Source organism: Myxine glutinosa, chromosome 8 (genome assembly GCF_964187855.1).
Source record: "Myxine glutinosa chromosome 8, kmMyxGlut1.1, whole genome shotgun sequence".
Taxonomy (NCBI): Eukaryota; Metazoa; Chordata; class Myxini; order Myxiniformes; family Myxinidae; genus Myxine; species Myxine glutinosa.
The window spans coordinates 151,230,985-151,248,832 of record NC_136268.1 but is presented as its reverse complement, the minus strand read 5'-3'; the positions used below and the strand labels follow the sequence as shown (position 1 = coordinate 151,248,832).

Genomic DNA, 17,848 nt, shown 5'->3' with positions numbered 1-17,848 from the left:
GTGGGATCTTCAACGTCAATCAACTAATGCTAGCAGGCAGGACGCCCAGTTTAACGACTGCACACATCAATAAATCTCCGTCTGTGAAACACAAGGATGGCAGTGTACAGCTGGGCCAGGATTCAAACACAGACTAGACAGCATCGAGACGTGTGCCGACTTCTTGGTTATCTTCCGAGCCCGATATACCCGTCTAGCCTGGGCTTGAACCCCGGCTAGCCATAAACTGCCATCCTGGTGTACCACAAGCAGGGTGAGCCTTAGAGGAAGAAACACACAGTCAGTTCAACAATTATAAACTTGCTCTGTCACTGTTACCGCTCGTCAATATTACAAATGGGAACAAAATGCAAAAAAGCCACCCATCCATATTCGGATATTCATTGTGTCGATGAACAACAACAAAGCAGGAATCGTCATCATTCTATAATTAAAACAAACAGTTTGTTTGTTTTTATTTTATTTCCAAAGCATATACAGACATTGGGGGCAAACAGTTAATTTAGAGGACTGTGACGCAATTACTGCAGCAACAGATATCACAGGCAGAAGGTTAGGGACAGAGCAAGACGGCATACACGTAGTGACGTAGGCAATATAAATTACATCATCGCCGTTAACAACTAGATTGCAAAATGATGATCAGTGGCATCAAGAGAGAGAAAATGGAAAACGGGATTACATCAATCGTCGGAATCAAAATAATGCACCACATTATAAGATACACACACACACACACATGTATACACACACACGTGATCTAAATCATTGGAACACGAAGGAGATATGAAGGGCAATTAATTAATTGTGTTATATTCCTACTGGGGGGTGGATGGGGCAGGAAGGGCGGGGGTATTGTCTGCCTTTGGTAACAATAAAGCACAGCTCAAACCCTGTTGACATACTACGTACCAGGTTTTGGTATAAATTAGGCAAAAACACCACCATTTCACATTTTTGGGCTTTTCCAGACCGATGGCAATCATTTTAGCCTGCTTGTCAGTTTGTCGAAGTAAATTACCAACAGTCGACTTGGAAAGGTCAGAGGTGATGGAAATGTTACAAACATCCGGGGCCCGTGAAATCGTTCGATGACGATCATGGAATTGGGAGATCTTTCACTTGTGGCACCTTGATAACTACTAGGCAGGAAGGAATACCCGTCGATCCACTGATAAAACACGGAAGGAATACCCGTCGATCCACTGATAAAACACATGCTCCTTTGCAATAGAAATAAATAAATGCATATGCAGGTTCGGAAGGTTCGTTTCAAGCTTGGGTGCATTGTCCCATTACTTTTGAGTTAAAAAAAAGAGTTTTTAAAACAAAAAGTGTGTGCGTCATTGGGTTTCAGCTCAGCATTTCCCCTCCAATTGCAGCATCTCCCCCATAATGCTCAACACCAATAAAGCACTTCTTTCCCCTCTCTACAGTCCCTCCCAGGGCCTTCATACTTCGTTAGCTCTTGATTGCCTGAACAGTATAACAAATTACTGTAAAAAGCACCCGATTTTAGAGTCACAGCGACAAATGGCATACCGACGTGGTTCTTATTCTCTGTCGACAGCGGTGCCGCCTTCAGGTAGAATGACGGTGCTGCAACCAAGTTTCAGGTGAAATTTCTCAAAACATCACGTTTGAGTAGTTAGCGGCATCGATCGCCCAATCTACAACGCAACGTCTCAAAATGTCACGTTTGAGTAGTAAGTGACGTAACCCTCCGAATGTTGATTAGCACACCCACAGTGGCTCACAATTGGCACCCCAAGTTAAGAAAAAGGCACCATTTGAACATCTTGTGCATTTTATTGGCTTCGTTAATAGGGGACATCAAAGGAAAATTAGATTCTGATGAAACATGAAAATTAGCCTCGCTTCGAAAGGGAAGAAAAAAAAAAAAAAGCGTTGGCAGCTCAATCCGACCCAAACAGTAAAAAAAAAAAAATTTTTAATGCGGCATTAAACAGGTATTTTGCACCTAAGGTCGTGATATTTGCCTTGGGATGTCAAGATGTGAAGAGTAAACCACAGTGACTAACATAGTATGGGCCTCCGATTCAGATTTAGACTAAACCAAGGATGTAAGGCAGAGGTGTGTCCCAATATGGAGAACTGATTAATGGTCAATTTATCAAGCTGTATGTGAGCGAGAAGGGATGAAAATCCACACAGACAATTATCACAATAAGGACTATATACCAGCGATCATCTATGGAATACTAATTGGTAAGTTTTCTACTGACAATTCAGAGACCTCGGAATATAATTACAGAACTATTGGCCCTTCCATTAGCCCTTCTCCCTCAAGTGTTCCAATTCAATCATCAAGTCCCATTTCTCCATTAGTGTAGCTGCGCTCAGTAATGATCGTCTTGGTGGCAACGCCTGCGCGCGACTCCGACCAACACGTCAAAGCCACAAGAAATGACTTGGAATAGAGTCAGGGAGCCAGGACGCAATGGCCTACTCTTGCAAAACACGGCAGAACCGCTCACGTCCACCAGCAAATGCCAGCAGACAGGACGACCAGCTTAACCTCCACCAAGAAGGTGACAACCTTTCTGGGTTCCAAAAACGCACATCTACTAAACAAATCACATGTAGTGTTGTATTGGCACCTCACCAGTATTTGTGAGGAAATGATGCTGAGAAAGATGGGCCGAATATCAATCGCATAATTTGCATGAATGCTGCTGTACTGCACATTTTCATGGAGAAAATGAGAGGTTTAATCATGAGATCTCGCGAGATCTTGGAGATGACTGCAGGGATTTTCGAAGCTGCACACGTTCTCCACGTTTTCAAAGTTAAGTCATTGTTCACAATTGTATTTTGTCGAAACTGTATTTATCTTTCGGTGTGTGAACCTATAGTGTGTCCCTTGGAAGTTTCTCGGTGTTAAGCTTTCATAAATTAATCGTTTGTTTGCCGCGCGTGTTGCAGCCTTGCCTCAGGCTTCCCCTGTCCCCCGTCGAAGTTTGTTTTTTCCTTTGCTGTTTTTGCTAGGTTTTTAGATTTCCCTTTCTCCCCCAAACTTCCCCGTACACCTACTCGTTGTCCAACGTTTTAACCCCCTCCCCCCAAAAAAAACCAAAAAAAAAACATTTATTTCCCATTCTCCACGTGTGAAGTTGTCCCATCGTGTGATTCTGCCCACGTGCGCTGTCTCGCCCCGCCCCCATCATCTCCTTGCCTTCCACCTTTTCCCCTGTTCACGTGACTCATGGTTGTCCCTCTCGGCTCCCTCTCTCCGTTGATATTTTTGTGAATATAAGATTGTTCTTCACGGTTCTGTTTAAATATGTTTAAACTTTCCCCTGCAGTGTTTTATTCAGTGGTATATTACGCTCTCAAATGTTGTGTTTGTGTCCTTCCCCCTCTCTCCCCATCTTGTGTTCCGCTCCCCTTATTTTGTGTTTTATGTATCGGTTGCCTTTTTGTGCGATTAATGTTAGCTCTTTCACGAGCCTCGATCTTGTATACAAAAAAAAAGGGGGAAAAAAAAAAAGTGACATGTATGAAAAAAAAAGGCAATTAAATCAGGAACAATTATTCAGAACAAATTTTAAATTACCAACATTTTCCCCTCAGAACCATAAAAAGGAACATTTGCTTAAATGATGATTTCAACGACAAATAATTGAAACAAGTAAAGAATAGTTTCTGCGTTTTGATATTGAAATTTTGCCCATTTGCTCTTCCTCTCGAGCAACAAAATACTGCTCAGTTAAACAGTTAATGAAACCATGGAAAACTTGACAAGATGACGAAAACAAAAATGTGGATTTGTGAAAGCATCACAACATAAACATACCCTCATTTCCTCTCTTATTAATGCCAATTGTCAATCAGACAATAATGTTTTCTTTGAATTTAGAGTTGAGGGACGGGGATGATTGCTCTCGCCGTTTTCTTCAACATAGGCCAGAGTAACAGCGGTAGTGGCCAACACAGAGATCAAAGTCTTTTAGTGGGCCAACATGTGAGAGGCAAAGTTCAAGAGAGGAAAAGGAGACAGAAAGAGAGATTCAGTAAAACGGGACCAAGGTGGTGCTGAGGCAGTGACTGGAGGACGAGAGACACACATACGTCGAAAGACAGCGACTGGGACCGAGAGAGCTACATATCAAAACAGATAAAAGTAAAGTTGGCAGCATCGATCTTTTGCATTTTGTTTTCTCAAACGCAGAGCATATCAGAGAGAGCCGTGTGTTTGGGTGTTGGGGGAAAGGAAGGTTTAGAGATAGTTGAAACGACAGGTGAAAGGTCATGGGTTGTTGGCTTGAATTAACATAAAGTTTTGGTTATCATTTAGTGTTAAGAGTGCGACGGATTACGTGGAGTCGATGCACACGTGAGGCAATGATTCAACAGCCAATGTCCGAGGACCATACGAGTCACAAAATAACAAGGATGGGAAACCCAATATTTCATTACAATGACAGAAAATTTAAAATTAATTCACAAAACATACCAAAAGCATTTGTTTAAGATTGTAATAGTTCTGTATTGAAGAAATTGATGGAACAAACGCAAGTCTCAAGTCTTAAAGCATCGCATGGCATGGTGCAAATAATGGACATTCTGTGGCATAAAATTTTCCAAAATATGGAAAATTATTCAAAAAAAGATGTTCGAGAAAAGGATGCAGGTTGCAATAAAGACATGGGAAAGCTCTACAAGATATCACATTGCCACATACCGAGGCCTACAATGCAATTTCAATAAGATTGGATCACAAATGTTTGATAGGGACATGCACACACCTTCCGGCCCGCTGCCATGCTCCTTCCCCGGTGCACGAAAGCGCATCGCGGTGAGAATAAGCAAACTTCTCGCAAATTAAAGTTATACAAACACCATACCATCTCTGAAATTGAAATGTGGAAGTTTATTGGCAATACCGGCGACGAGAACCTAGTAGAGGGAAGAAACAAAGTAACAAGAAGGAGGGGTTATTCACCAACGTTAATGCATGCTCACTCTTCCTCAACTTTATAAACTCCCCTACACCTCCACCTTCCATCCCTCAACTCCTTCAATAATCCAGTGCCACAAGAATGAGAACGTGCACATCATAATGGAATCAAAGTGCCAAAACAATGACACCATAGTAGAAAGCATCTTATTTGGATTTGCTGTGCTTCATCCATGACATTTCACGTTTCTAATGCAAAGTGCCAAACAGTTGCGGCTCACAAAATAAAATATCACTCGGCTATGACCCAAAGATGAAATTGCGCAAGGGGCGAAAAAAAAAAAACCAAAAAAAAAAACCAAGACCAAGCACAAAGTACTGTATAACTGGTGAAAAATATTGACTCGATCTGTCGTCGAATGAAGCAGACGTATCCTTGGCAATAGCGGGCAAGTATAAAGGAGATAAGAAAATTAGATATAGCACATGATAACAATGCATCGGAACTCAGTTGGGTCAAAATGAATATCACAACATCGGTACAACAATGGCTGCAAGTGGAAAAAAATGAAAAGGCGAGAGAACGGAAGAGGTGAGAGTCATCAGGTTTCATCCAGTGACAGAGGAGCATCTTTGAAGCTGAAAGATTATGGCACAGAAAGCAGAATTAGAGAAAATTATCTTTCAGGTGTTGTGAAAGAGCCAAAGCACCGAAAGCAAGACAACAAGAAAACGTGAATGACAGAAGCAATCGAGCAAGAATGCAGGTTCTTCACGAGTATCAGCAGGTAAAGCAAAGGAAAAGGATATGGGAAGGAAGATGCCGTGGTAGAACAAATATTAATTATTGGGGTCTCCGCTCTCCTCGTCCTGCTGATCGCTCGTCCAAAGAGTGAGATTGTCCCGCAGCAGTTGCATGATCAAGGTCGAGTCCTTGTACGAATCTTCATTGAGCGAGTCCAACTCAGCTATGGCTTCGTCAAAAGCAGTTTTGGCAAGGTGACAAGCTTGCTCCGGGGTATTTTGAATCTCGTAATAGAACACCGAGAAGTTGAGTGCCAAACCAAGTCGAATGGGGTGAGTCGGGGTCATTTGCTCCTTGCTAATGCTATAAGCCTCTTTGTAAGCCGTCTCAGATGATTCGACGATGGCAGAACGCTTCTCACCAGTTGCAACCTCAGCCAAGTAGCGGTAGTAATCACCCTTCATCTTGAGGTAGAACACCTTGAGAGATGATAGTGACATTTAAGCTAACACTACACAGCAATGCCACAAGCATAGCAACAAATATATAAACTTTCAATTTATAAAATAGTAATTGACAGCCTGGATCAGTTTGGACTTTTAAGGCCGCGACTGACAAAATTGCACTTGCACATTAATTTGCATACATTATAAACAATCAAATAACTTGCATACAGGTCACGACCCAAAACCATCCAAGCTTACTAAAAGGTGAGTGTAAATGGAAGAATCAAGCTAACAGAACAATAGCGAGAACAATAATGATGGAAATTACTGACCAACTAGTGAAATGAGACTTTTTACTTCAAAACATATATATTGTAACGGTTTTGAGAAGTGTGTAACGAATTTGAGAAGTGTAACGGTTTTTGAGAAGTGTAACAATTTTGGAGGAAGTGTAACGAATGTAAAAAGTATGGTTTTGTTATGTGTAACACCCTGTTAATGTAAATAATGATCGCAGCCGTCCTCCTAGTTAATTCCATGAAACTTACACGTAGGTCACGATATATCTTTTTAAATAGTGTATTTCCTTATTCTATGTAGGCTAAATATGTGTTTCCCACTAGATTGACTTTGCATTGTATCAAACAAAATAAGCATAGGCCCTTGCAATTTCCCCAAACATCTCCGCTCTCCAAAGTTCCTTTAAAAAGGGTGCGAGTTGTGTTCAATCCCGCAAGCCGCCATTGCCCATGTGCTAATCTCGGAGAAGAAAGGCGTGTCTCCACCTCGTCATAGAGGGGAGGAGTGAGCCAGAGGGTCGCATGGCCAATCAGCACCGCGGTGAGCGAACCGGTAGGCGTGCCCTCGCAGCCGGCGGCTTGATTCCGCCCCGAGTTATAAAAGCGACTGTAAGGGACTGCTTCACGAGATGACCTGGGAGAGGAGCGAAGAGGCGGCACCAAGAGGAGCGGGGAGATGCGAAACGCTCCAAGCCAAAGAGGAGAGGTACTCGGAAAGGAAACCAGCTTTGGAGAGACGCGCTGAAAGGAGGGAGACGGCTCCACCAGAAGGAGAGGAGCAGGTGTGCCGAGCCAGCGCGTGACGTCTACAGCAGCGGATACGCGACGGAGGGTTTTCCCGCCAAAACCGCGAGGAATTGAGAGCTGCTGCCTCCGACCTTGCCTCCCTCTCCAGCAATCCACCTCAAGCCCTACCTGCCTGCAATATCCCCCGAGTAAGTGTGAACGTCGTCTGTCCTACTCGTTGTCTTGGGGTTAAGTAAAAATGAATAGTGTAAGTTAACGATTCGCTGTGTGACTGCTTCTTCCATCCATTGCCTGTGTGTGTATAATAAATCTGTTCTTCCTCCGTACTCTGTCTTCTTCTCTTTTCATTCTCTTTCGGTCGCTTTAGAGGTTTCCCGATTGAATATCTGTGGTGCGATCTGGTCAACGTCGGGTGGAATCGGGTTCTAATCGGGGAGTAACTGTTCGGACGCGGTAATACACCACCGCTCGGTCAATATAACATCTAAAACCGCGTCTGTAACAATTGGTTGTCAGGAGTTGGATTAGGACCTGGGACTAAATTTGTTAGGCCCAAATTTTGGGACACCAATTGTGTTATATCAGTAACAATTGGTGTTGAGGAGTGAGATCGGACCCGAAGCGCGCTTAACGCGCTCAAAATTACAAGCTGCCGAAATTTATTTTGTTTTATAAAACCCGAATTTTGAGATCGCGCCATGGACAATCAAGGCGATCGGATGTCGGTGGGAGAGATAGACAGGGTGGAATCGACCCAGGACCTCGGGGAAATGTATGTGGAGGAAAGGGAGGAGGAGAAAAATAGCAATGTGGTTGAGGGAGTATCAGACGCGCAAAGTGGCGTCCTCGCGCACGTGGGTGTAGCGGCACCAAATTTTGCCGCGCCCGCGACCGTAGCAGCGCCGTTGGTGGATTTGAACCTTTTTTTTATACAAATGAAGGCCCTTATGGACAAGAATAGCGAAGAAATGGAAAGCAGAATGGGGAACCGGATGGATGCTCGGAGTGAGCAAATTGAAGCAACAATAAACGGAATGAGGGCCGATAGGAAGGAAAGGGAGCAGAGGGACAGAGACCGCAAGTTGGGCGAAAGGGTCCCAGGGGTGCACGACGAGGTAAAGCGGGTCGAAAAGCGCTGGTTGAGCGAAGCGGAGGAAAGCACGGGTACAATGACGGGGGTAGAAATCGCGACACGGGGTTTGGAAAAGCCGGCGACCGATGAGGTAGAGGGTGTTTTATTAAAGCCAGCGGTCGCCGAGGTTAATAAAGAAAAAGCAGTGCTGGGAATTAAAATTGAAGAGATGACGGAGGTAGCCCGGGAATTGCAGGGAGAAATGGATTATGTACAAAGTCCCTGCTCACATCACGATGCTGTGCTTAACCCGAATGGAAGTTTGCAGGTTCGCGTGGAGAAAAGGATCCCCCAGGTGAGTCGTGCTGTATATTGTGCGGGTAGATTTTGCAGGAGGATGTTTAGCGACAAAAGAATTTTCGCGCGCTTGGGATCGAGGAAGCATCCGGGCGTTGGTGAAGGGTCCCGTGTGAGTGGAAATGGCACGCGTGGGAGGAAAAAGTGTGCGTCGGCGAGTGGGTGTGTTATAAAGTGTGGGAGTGAAACCGAGTGCGAGCGAGAATGCACGTCGGGGTGTACGGAGTGTGACACGAATAGTGAGTTGGTGATGGCGCAGGTGCGAGAGGGCACATCGGAGCGCGAGTGTGAAACCGAGTGCGAGCGAGAATGCACGTCGGGGTGTACGGCGTGTGACACGAATAGTGAGTTGGTGATGGCGCAGGTGCGAGAGGGCACATCGGAGCGCGAGTGTGAAACCGAGTGCGAGCGAGAATGCACGTCGGGGTGTACGAAGTGTGACACGGAGAGTAAGGTGGTGGTGGAACGTGTGCGAGGAAGCACACCTGAGTTGGTCATGGCGCGAGTGTGGGAGAGCCCATCCGAGCGCGTTAGTGGGTGGATGCAAGAGTGCACGCCCATGGTGAGTGTTATGGAGGACGTAACGGAGGAGAGGTGTGGACCAAAGTGTGCGCAAGAGTGTGCGCGAGAAGTGTGGTGTGTAACAGGGAGAGCGTTGGTGGAATGTACGGACGGCGTTGGAACGCCAGGTTTTGTGAGGGTGAAAGGGGTAGCGTATGCTTGTGAGCATGCCGGTGAAGCATCGACGGTAACCGGGTTAGCGGTTAGGGCGACGGATAGCCGATGCGAGCACTCGGTGCGAGGGGTGCTTTGTTGGGTGCGAGGCCCGGCGCGGATCGATGCTGCGTCGCTTCTCGTCGAAGCGTCGTTGCCGATTCGGGCTTGGCCCCGCCCCGCACGGTCGAGTCCGGGCCTTGTAGGGCGAGGCGACCGGTCCGGTTCAAGGGCGAGTGGGAGGAAGCGGAACGGTGCCCCTTCGTGGGGACGGGGTTCCGACCAGGGGAGATTGAGCCATCGGGCCCGGGACCGCAAGGTGCCGCGCCGAGATGGTGCGTGGAATCTCGGCCCAACCAAACCACCTCCCTTGAACCGAAAGCCGGACGGATTCAACCTGCAGGCAACCAAACCACCCGAATTCATTGCTCGGCTTTACGAACCGAGTTTAATGATGTCATGACGCACCGAGGCTAGGATATAGTGGACTGTGATGATGGTAATAGTGATAGTGATAGTGATCGTGATTTGATACGAAATTTATAATGGTGGGTAGAATTGGCAGTAAATGGAAAATTTTTGAATTGGTTGGAATTTGGACGAGCAAAATTGATAGTGGAGAGACCCCCGATGTGGTGGGATGGCAAATCCACCATCCCTCACAGAGTGGGGCAAATGCGCTATAGATTATGGGGTGTATGGCAGTGAAAACTAGCCCGGGTGGGTTAGGATATATTGTGTGTAGGGATCTAGCGAAGATGACATTAGGTGACGTTAAGGTTAGTTAGTGACAAGGATACCTGTAGTGGGGACGCAGGTAGATTAGTGTGGATGATAATGACGTGGGAGCGCAATAGTTTAAAGGGACGACTGGGAAGCGCAGGTTTCAGAGGGGAGTAGTTAGCTGAGATGATGCCGTGTGTGTGAAGATTGAACAGGTGAGAATTGAACAGGTGTGATTGCACAGGTGTGCAACTGAACAGGTGAATGGAGCAGTGTATGAGGGAGTAGTGGTGATTGCGTGTTGTGCTGACCAAATGGTCCAGGAAGAAAGGAGGGTGCAGGTGGCACCAGGTGTGAGGGCACAGGTGTGCAACAACAGGTGTATGTGGCTGTGTGGAATAAATGGTAGTGTGGAATAAATGGAGTATTGGAATGGATGGTCGTGGAGTGAGTATGGTGGAAATTGTGGAGTGGAGTGGATGGTGCGAAGGTGTGAATGGGGGAAGAGTGGACCCCCATCACGGATACCCGGGGCGGGTAGAGTAAGTGTTAGGTAGAGGGTACAGGTAAATTGTGGTTGGATATTGGCATCTGTGGTGCGGGTGAAAGAATGGTCTATGGATGGGTGCATTAGTGTTGTGGAAATGGCTGGGCGTGTAGCCTGTTTGTGTGTGTAGTTGGTTTGGGCACTCCACCACTGTGAGGATGTCGGCCAGGTGAGGCCGCAGGTGGGCTCTGGGAGCCGGTAGTAGTTGTTGTGGATGGGGCCCGAGGATCCGGAGGACGGACCCGGGTAGCCCAGTGCCAGAGGGCACCAGTGGGGTGACAGAGCCAGGAGAGGGCCTTCCCCAGTTAGTTAGGTTAGGGTGAGGAGCTAGGTAAGCTCGGGTGGCAACTGCAGTGGTGGAGGTGTGCAGGTGGGTAGACCTGCTGGGAGAGCTACACGTCGCAGCCCAGAAATTGTGCGAAGGCACCGGGAGATGAATCGGGGGAGTGAGACCCCAAATTGAGAAGCACCACAGTTTGGTCAATGGGAATTGGTTTTTAGAACCCATAGTGTAAGTGGCCAATGGATTGGCAGGGAAAGACCCCGGGTAGTGTAAAGTGTGTTAAAGTCATTTAGCAAATAGTTAGGATGAAGGATCTCCTCGCACCATCTGCATCCACTCACCTGAGGTGACAGGTACTCCACACCATGCCATGTTTTATTATTTTTCATTAATGCAAATGTTTTGGATTGTGAGACGCATCATGACGTGGGTGTGACATTGTGCGTAATTCCATCTCTGCCTCCTTATGAGGATTGATGATGAATTTGGTGATGGCAAATTTTGAAGTAGAGGGATTGTGGAGACGAATTTGGTATAGGGGAAATATGGGGAAGACGTGACAGTAGTGACGAATTTGTAAATGGGTAGATTTTGTAAATATGGGGTAAGGGCAAGGGTAGTGTAGGTGACAGGGGGGTGACGTACGGTAGGGACGAGCTACGCCCTCCGTACGCATTTCGCCTTGCATTGCTTTATTGACGTGTACCCTTGTGACCTTACCCCTCGCTCAATTGTCTTTCTTTTGTCTCCCACATGACCTGTGCGCCATTGGGTGCCGAGGGGAGCGTGCGTGAGGTGGCCATTGTGCGCCCGAGATTCCCAGAACCAGCATGCATTGCGTTGATGTACCACTTTATGGACCGCTGTTCTGCGGCCAAGTACCACTTGATGGACCCCAGGTTCTGGGGCAGGGCACCTCTGTTGGAGACCGGCCATAGTGGCCAGGGAATCTTGCTTGCGGACCTCGGTAAGGTGGCACCTATGCCAAACAGGTGGACCACCCTTAGTTGGCCCCTGAGGCCCTAAATAAAAAAACGAACACAAGTTGTGCTTTTTATTATGTCCAAATAGGCCGCATGAAGCCAGAAGACGTCGGGAAGAACATCGGCCCAGCAGAGAAAGTGAAGACCACCACCAGTTGTTTTGTTGCGTTTATTAAGAACCATGGTGACTGTGCACCGAGTGGTGCTTTTGGTGCGTTGTGGTGCGTTGTGGTGCTTGTGGTGCTTTTGGGTGCTTTGGTGGTATTGGTACTGGTGCATCGATGCAATGCGTGCTGTCTCCTCCCTCCCAACAGGAATTTCTTTCTCTTGTTCCCTAAAAAGAAAAAAAAAAACACACAGGTCCTGGGTTGCGTTGTAAATAAGAAATCACGTCATTGTAAATAATGCTCCCCACCGTAAATGTATAGTTTGAGAATAATTCCGTAATTCGGTTAGCTGTGGGCTTGAGTCTGTTAGACAGGGTGCAATGCAATAGGGGGACATACTTATTTGTGTTTTAAAATTGTCACACTCAGGGTCAGGTTAATTGTAGAGGGAATTACACCTACGTGTCACACTAAGTTAAAGTTTAGTAGGCCCGAGATTTGGGCCTGAAGAAAGGAGGGTGCAGTGTAACGGTTTTGAGAAGTGTGTAACGAATTTGAGAAGTGTAACGGTTTTTGAGAAGTGTAACAATTTTGGAGGAAGTGTAACGAATGTAAAAAGTATGGTTTTGTTATGTGTAACACCCTGTTAATGTAACTAATGATCACAGCCGTCCTCCTAGTTAATTCCATGAAACTTACACGTAGGTCACGATATATCTTTTTAAATAGTGTATTTCCTTATTCTATGTAGGCTAAATATGTGTTTCCCACTAGATTGACTTTGCATTGTATCAAACAAAATAAGCATAGGCCCTTGCAATTTCCCCAAACATCTCCGCTCTCCAAAGTTCCTTTAAAAAGGGTGCGAGTTGTGTTCAATCCCGCAAGCCGCCATTGCCCATGTGCTAATCTCGGAGAAGAAAGGCGTGTCTCCACCTCGTCATAGAGGGGAGGAGTGAGCCAGAGGGTCGCATGGCCAATCAGCACCGCGGTGAGCGAACCGGTAAGCGTGCCCTCGCAGCCGGCGGCTTGATTCCGCCCCGAGTTATAAAAGCGACTGTAAGGGACTGCTTCACGAGATGACCTGGGAGAGGAGCGAAGAGGCGGCACCAAGAGGAGCGGGGAGATGCGAAACGCTCCAAGCCAAAGAGGAGAGGTACTCGGAAAGGAAACCAGCTTTGGAGAGACGCGCTGAAAGGAGGGAGACGGCTCCACCAGAAGGAGAGGAGCAGGTGTGCCGAGCCAGCGCGTGACGTCTACAGCAGCGGATACGCGATGGAGGGTTTTTCCGCCAAAACCGCGAGGAATTGAGAGCTGCTGCCTCCGACCTTGCCTCCCTCTCCAGCAATCCACCTCAAGCCCTACCTGCCTGCAATATCCCCCGAGTAAGTGTGAACGTCGTCTGTCCTACTCGTTGTCTTGGGGTTAAGTAAAAATGAATAGTGTAAGTTAACGATTCGCTGTGTGACTGCTTCTTCCATCCATTGCTTGTGTGTGTATAATAAATCTGTTCTTCCTCCGTACTCTGTCTTCTTCTCTTTTTCCTTCTCTTTCGGTCGCTTTAGAGGTTTCCCGATTGAATATCTGTGGGGCGATCTGGTCAACGTCGGGTGGAATCGGGCTAATCGGGGAGTAACTGTTCGGACGCGGTAATACCAACCGCTCGGTAAAATAACATCTTTAACCGCGTCTGCAACAATATATTGTTTATTCTCTCTACAGAAGCAAAGAGTGTTGAAAGAGCTAAATGACAGGTGACAGATGTGACAGAGGGGGAGAGGAAGACAAAAATTGATGCACACCAGTATATGAAAGGTACCAGCAAGCAGCTAAAAAGGTAGGTGTCGACAGGTGTACTGTATTAAAGTTCAGGAGTGGGTACGGGACACATCGAGACGATGATGTGCAGCAGTCTTAAAGGAATGGAGATAAACAAAAGCAAAACAACACCAAATAGAGCGAGTCTGCTCCAAGAAACAAAGGAAAACTAGAAAGAGCAATCAAAGACTGCAGACCCTCGCCAGGACGTTTGCAGTGGTTTAAAAAAAAAAAAAAGGCTTTTGTGTTAAAACAAATATGGCGGCCGAACCACATGACGGATAACGTCATAGTTATATTTTTTTCTCCACCAATTTATGCTTACATGAAACTCAAGAAATTTCATTTTGATTGAATTTGTTTTCTACTTGTCGAATTATGAAGTCATAATGGAGGCACATATGACATCATCATTAACATATTTTATTCCCCATGGAGAGTTCTTTACAATGAGCCATGTCTCAATTATTTCTATTCAGCGCTTTCGGAGATAGAGGTGCAATTTTTTTCGGGTTTTCCAAGATGGCGGCCGAACCACGTGACCTATGACGTCGTAATTATAATTAAAAAAAATCCACAGGTGGAGTGCCCCTATGGTGAAAATTTCCTGTCAATCGGACCAATGGTTGCAGAGAAAATCATATTTATTCTGTGCGGACAAAGACAAACAAACAGACGGACTCAAATGCAATACCCTCTCCTCTGGCAAGGGTAATGAGGATTAAGGATGGAGGTGAGCATAAAGTTTGGATTTAGAAAGTGCAGCTGGGTATTCGTCTTCCAGAAGAACGCATGTGATCTGGAAGGGTTAGGTCTGGGTAAGGCAAGATAGAAAGACAGAACAGATCGAGCGTGACCTGGAGAAAAACAAGAAAGTTTTGCGTGGCTACAAACCTGCCTGTATAAAGCAAGAAAGCACAATTGACCGACTGAGAGATACAGAAGGCCTGAGATTGAACCACCACCGGGAAAGTAAAATATGGGAACTAACTGTCATCCCAGAGAGGGGAGATGATAGAGTTCATGTATCCGATAATGCACTGTGGACAGCGAAGATTAACTTGACTCTGGAGAGAATCACAAGGCATGGAACAGCATTCCAAGGCCAACTCAGATATATGGTCTGCCAAAGGAAAGTCACGGTTCAAAATGAAGCCGAGGAGATCGAGAGGGCGCATCTCTGTGTGGTTGACCACAGAAGTAATGCGAATTGGTCACGCAAAGCTTCACAATAGAGTCACCATAAAGAATGTTACATCGCAGGGATATGTCTAGGATTGGAGGACACAATCGCAGGCCTGTATGTTGACATGCAAATAAGGTCTCTGAAGTTTATTTTCTCCAAAGCTGTCAATTTTATCCTAGTTTTGTATGTAGAATATAATTAAACATGTAGAATAAGCATGTAATTAAATGTCATATTAGATATACATCGCTATTATGTTTAGGTAAATGACGTCCACCTCCTTCATGGAAGGGCCACCCGGGTGATAACAGATGGGCAGTCTCTCACTCATCGAGAAGCACGGACCAATAGCGGCCAAGCAGGGAGGGGAAAAGCGAGCCACAGCTGTCGGTGGAGGCTATAAAGAAGCATGTAGTAAGCAGCAGGAAGTGGATGCCGAGACCAGTCGCTGCAAGAATATGCAAATTGCTGCAGAGCTGCTGTGCAACCCCACACCACCACCCAGCCAGGCAATGCCTCGTCCCTAAAGTCCCGCGCCGCTCTTGACTGACGCTTTGCCAATCTGCATCAATTCCTGCAGTGTCCTACCAGGCTCAGCTGGGGTATTTCTGTCTTGTCAGCCTCAGTGTCTTATCTCCTGTGGTGTGATTGATCGGGCACTTGGCCCTATCATACAGGTGACAATCACAAGTCAGCTCCCCACCCAGGTGGGGAGCAGATCATTTTTTTTTTTGTGCCCATGACCTAACCCTGGGTACACCCAAAGCGTTTGCAAAATGTCATGGAGATTGGTCAAGGGGTGTAATATTGAATATACATCAAAAACGCACGCATGTGCACACAGTTGGTGTTCCATTAAAGTGCACAAATTCATGATGCTGGATCCCACTCCAGGTTCAATACCCAAATCTCATGTCGATCGGCTCCACACATCCTTGTAATTCAAGAAAAGGTATACTAAGATCTCCCGATGTTTCCCTCCAACATGTCATACGTGTACAAGCTCCTCTGTCAGCATTAAGCACCAATACTGATACTGAGACACACAGATGCACAATTTAAGCAGACCTGTGTTGATACGGAACGGATTTGCAAGAAAAACTCCAGTTTTGAACAAATTCATTACTTTTCAGTTATCCTATTTAAAGATAGATAAATAAAGACTGAATGATCCACAGCAGAACTTCTCCACAAATGAAGCTCACAAATAAAATCAATCATGGGCCCCAGAAGAATACACACAAATGGGTTGTACCAACACACCTTGCTCTCATATTGTGCTTCATCACAATTCTTGACAAGGAAATGATCAAGCAAAGAAAGCACATCAGTACAAACTCCCTCGAGCTCCTTTTCTATCTTCTCACGGTACACACGGACCATCTCGATCTTCTTATCATTTCCATCGGCAGAGGTTTTCTGCTCTATGGAGCTGATGACTCGCCAGGAAGAGCGACGTGCACCAACTACATTCTTGTACGCTACAGACAGCAAGTTCCGCTCTTCATTGGAGAGAGCCTCGTTGAGCTCCGTTACCTGCAAGATATATATTTTTTAATGATAAAATATTACACAATGCATGATAATGTCTTTGTAACGTATAATTTATAAATAAACAAAATAAAATGCAACTCGGAGCTTTTAGCTATTTATATTCATCACATCAAGAAGTATTTCAATGCATTTTGTGCTGCCAGACAATAAATCATGGGAAACAAAATAAAATTAGTTTGACCGATATGTCTCCACCCACGTTATAACAGCATTATACATACTTCTACAAAGTTTGGATTTAAATCCATTCAGCTGTTCTCAAGAATCACGTTTTTACCTGACATGACCGATGACACCAAAATCTAAACAGTCTTTGTTTGCATCAAAATATGTACTAACGTCACCAAGTTTAGCAGAGTGGCCAGACGGAAGCCAAACAGTTCAATCTTGGTTTCATCAAACCACAGAATCTTGTTTCTCACAGTCTGAGAGTCCTTTAGGTGCTTTTTTTCAAACTCCAAGCGGGCTTTCATGTGTCTTTCACTGAGGAGAGGCTTCCGTCTGGCCACTCTGCCATAAAGCCCAGATCGGTGGAGTGTTGCAGTAATGGTTGTCCTTCTGGAAGTTTCTCCCATCTCCACACAGGATCTCTGGAGGTCAGCCAGAGTGACCATCGGGTTCTTGGTCACCTCTCTTACCAAGGCCCTTCCCCCCCGATTGCTCAGTTTGGCCGGGCGGCCAGCTCTAGGAAGAGTCCTGGTTGTTCCAAACTTCTTCCATTTAAGAATTATGGAGGCCACTGTGCTCTTGGGAACCTTCAATGCAGCAGAATTTTTTGTAGGCTTCCCCAGATCTGTGCCTCGACACAATCCTGTCTCTGAGCTCGGCAGGCAGTTCCTTCGACCTCATGGCTTGGTTTTTGCTCTGATATGCATTGTCAGCTGTGAGACCTTACTGTATATAGACAGGTGTGTGCCTTTCCAAATCATGTCCAATCAATTGAATTTACCACAGGTAGACTCCAATCAAGGGGTAGAAACATCTCAAAGATGATCAAGAGAAATGGGAGGCACCTGAGCTAAATTTCAAGTGTCACAGCAAAGGGTATGAATACTTATGTAAATGTGATATTTCAGTTTTTTCTTTTTAATAAATTTGCAAAACTTTCTAAAATCCTGTTTTCTCTTTGTCATTAATGGGGTATTGAGTGTAGATTGATGAGGGAAAAAATGAATTTAAAAGATTTCAGCATAAAAAAAAAGATTTCAGCAACATAATAAAATGTGAAAAAAGTGAAGGGGTCTGAATACTATTTGAATGCACTGTGTATATATATATATATATATATATATACAGTGGTACCCTCGGCTTACGAGTTTAATCCGTTCCGTGACGGAGCTCGTAAG

General features: G+C 45.6%; 1 protein-coding gene across 1 annotated transcript in view; it reads right to left on the bottom strand.

Moving 5' to 3' along the window:
* Nucleotides 1-443: 443 nt before the first annotated feature.
* The window catches only part of LOC137433028 (14-3-3 protein gamma-B), a 34,204-nt gene continuing 16,799 nt past the window's right edge, over nucleotides 444-17,848 (bottom strand). The window contains exons 2-3 of the mRNA XM_078783853.1: nucleotides 16,212-16,484; nucleotides 444-6,145 (exon numbers count right to left, since the gene is read on the bottom strand). Of these exons, the coding sequence (XP_078639979.1) occupies nucleotides 5,762-6,145; nucleotides 16,212-16,484 (657 nt within the window). The 3' untranslated portion in view covers nucleotides 444-5,761. The remainder of the gene's footprint in view (nucleotides 6,146-16,211; nucleotides 16,485-17,848) is intronic.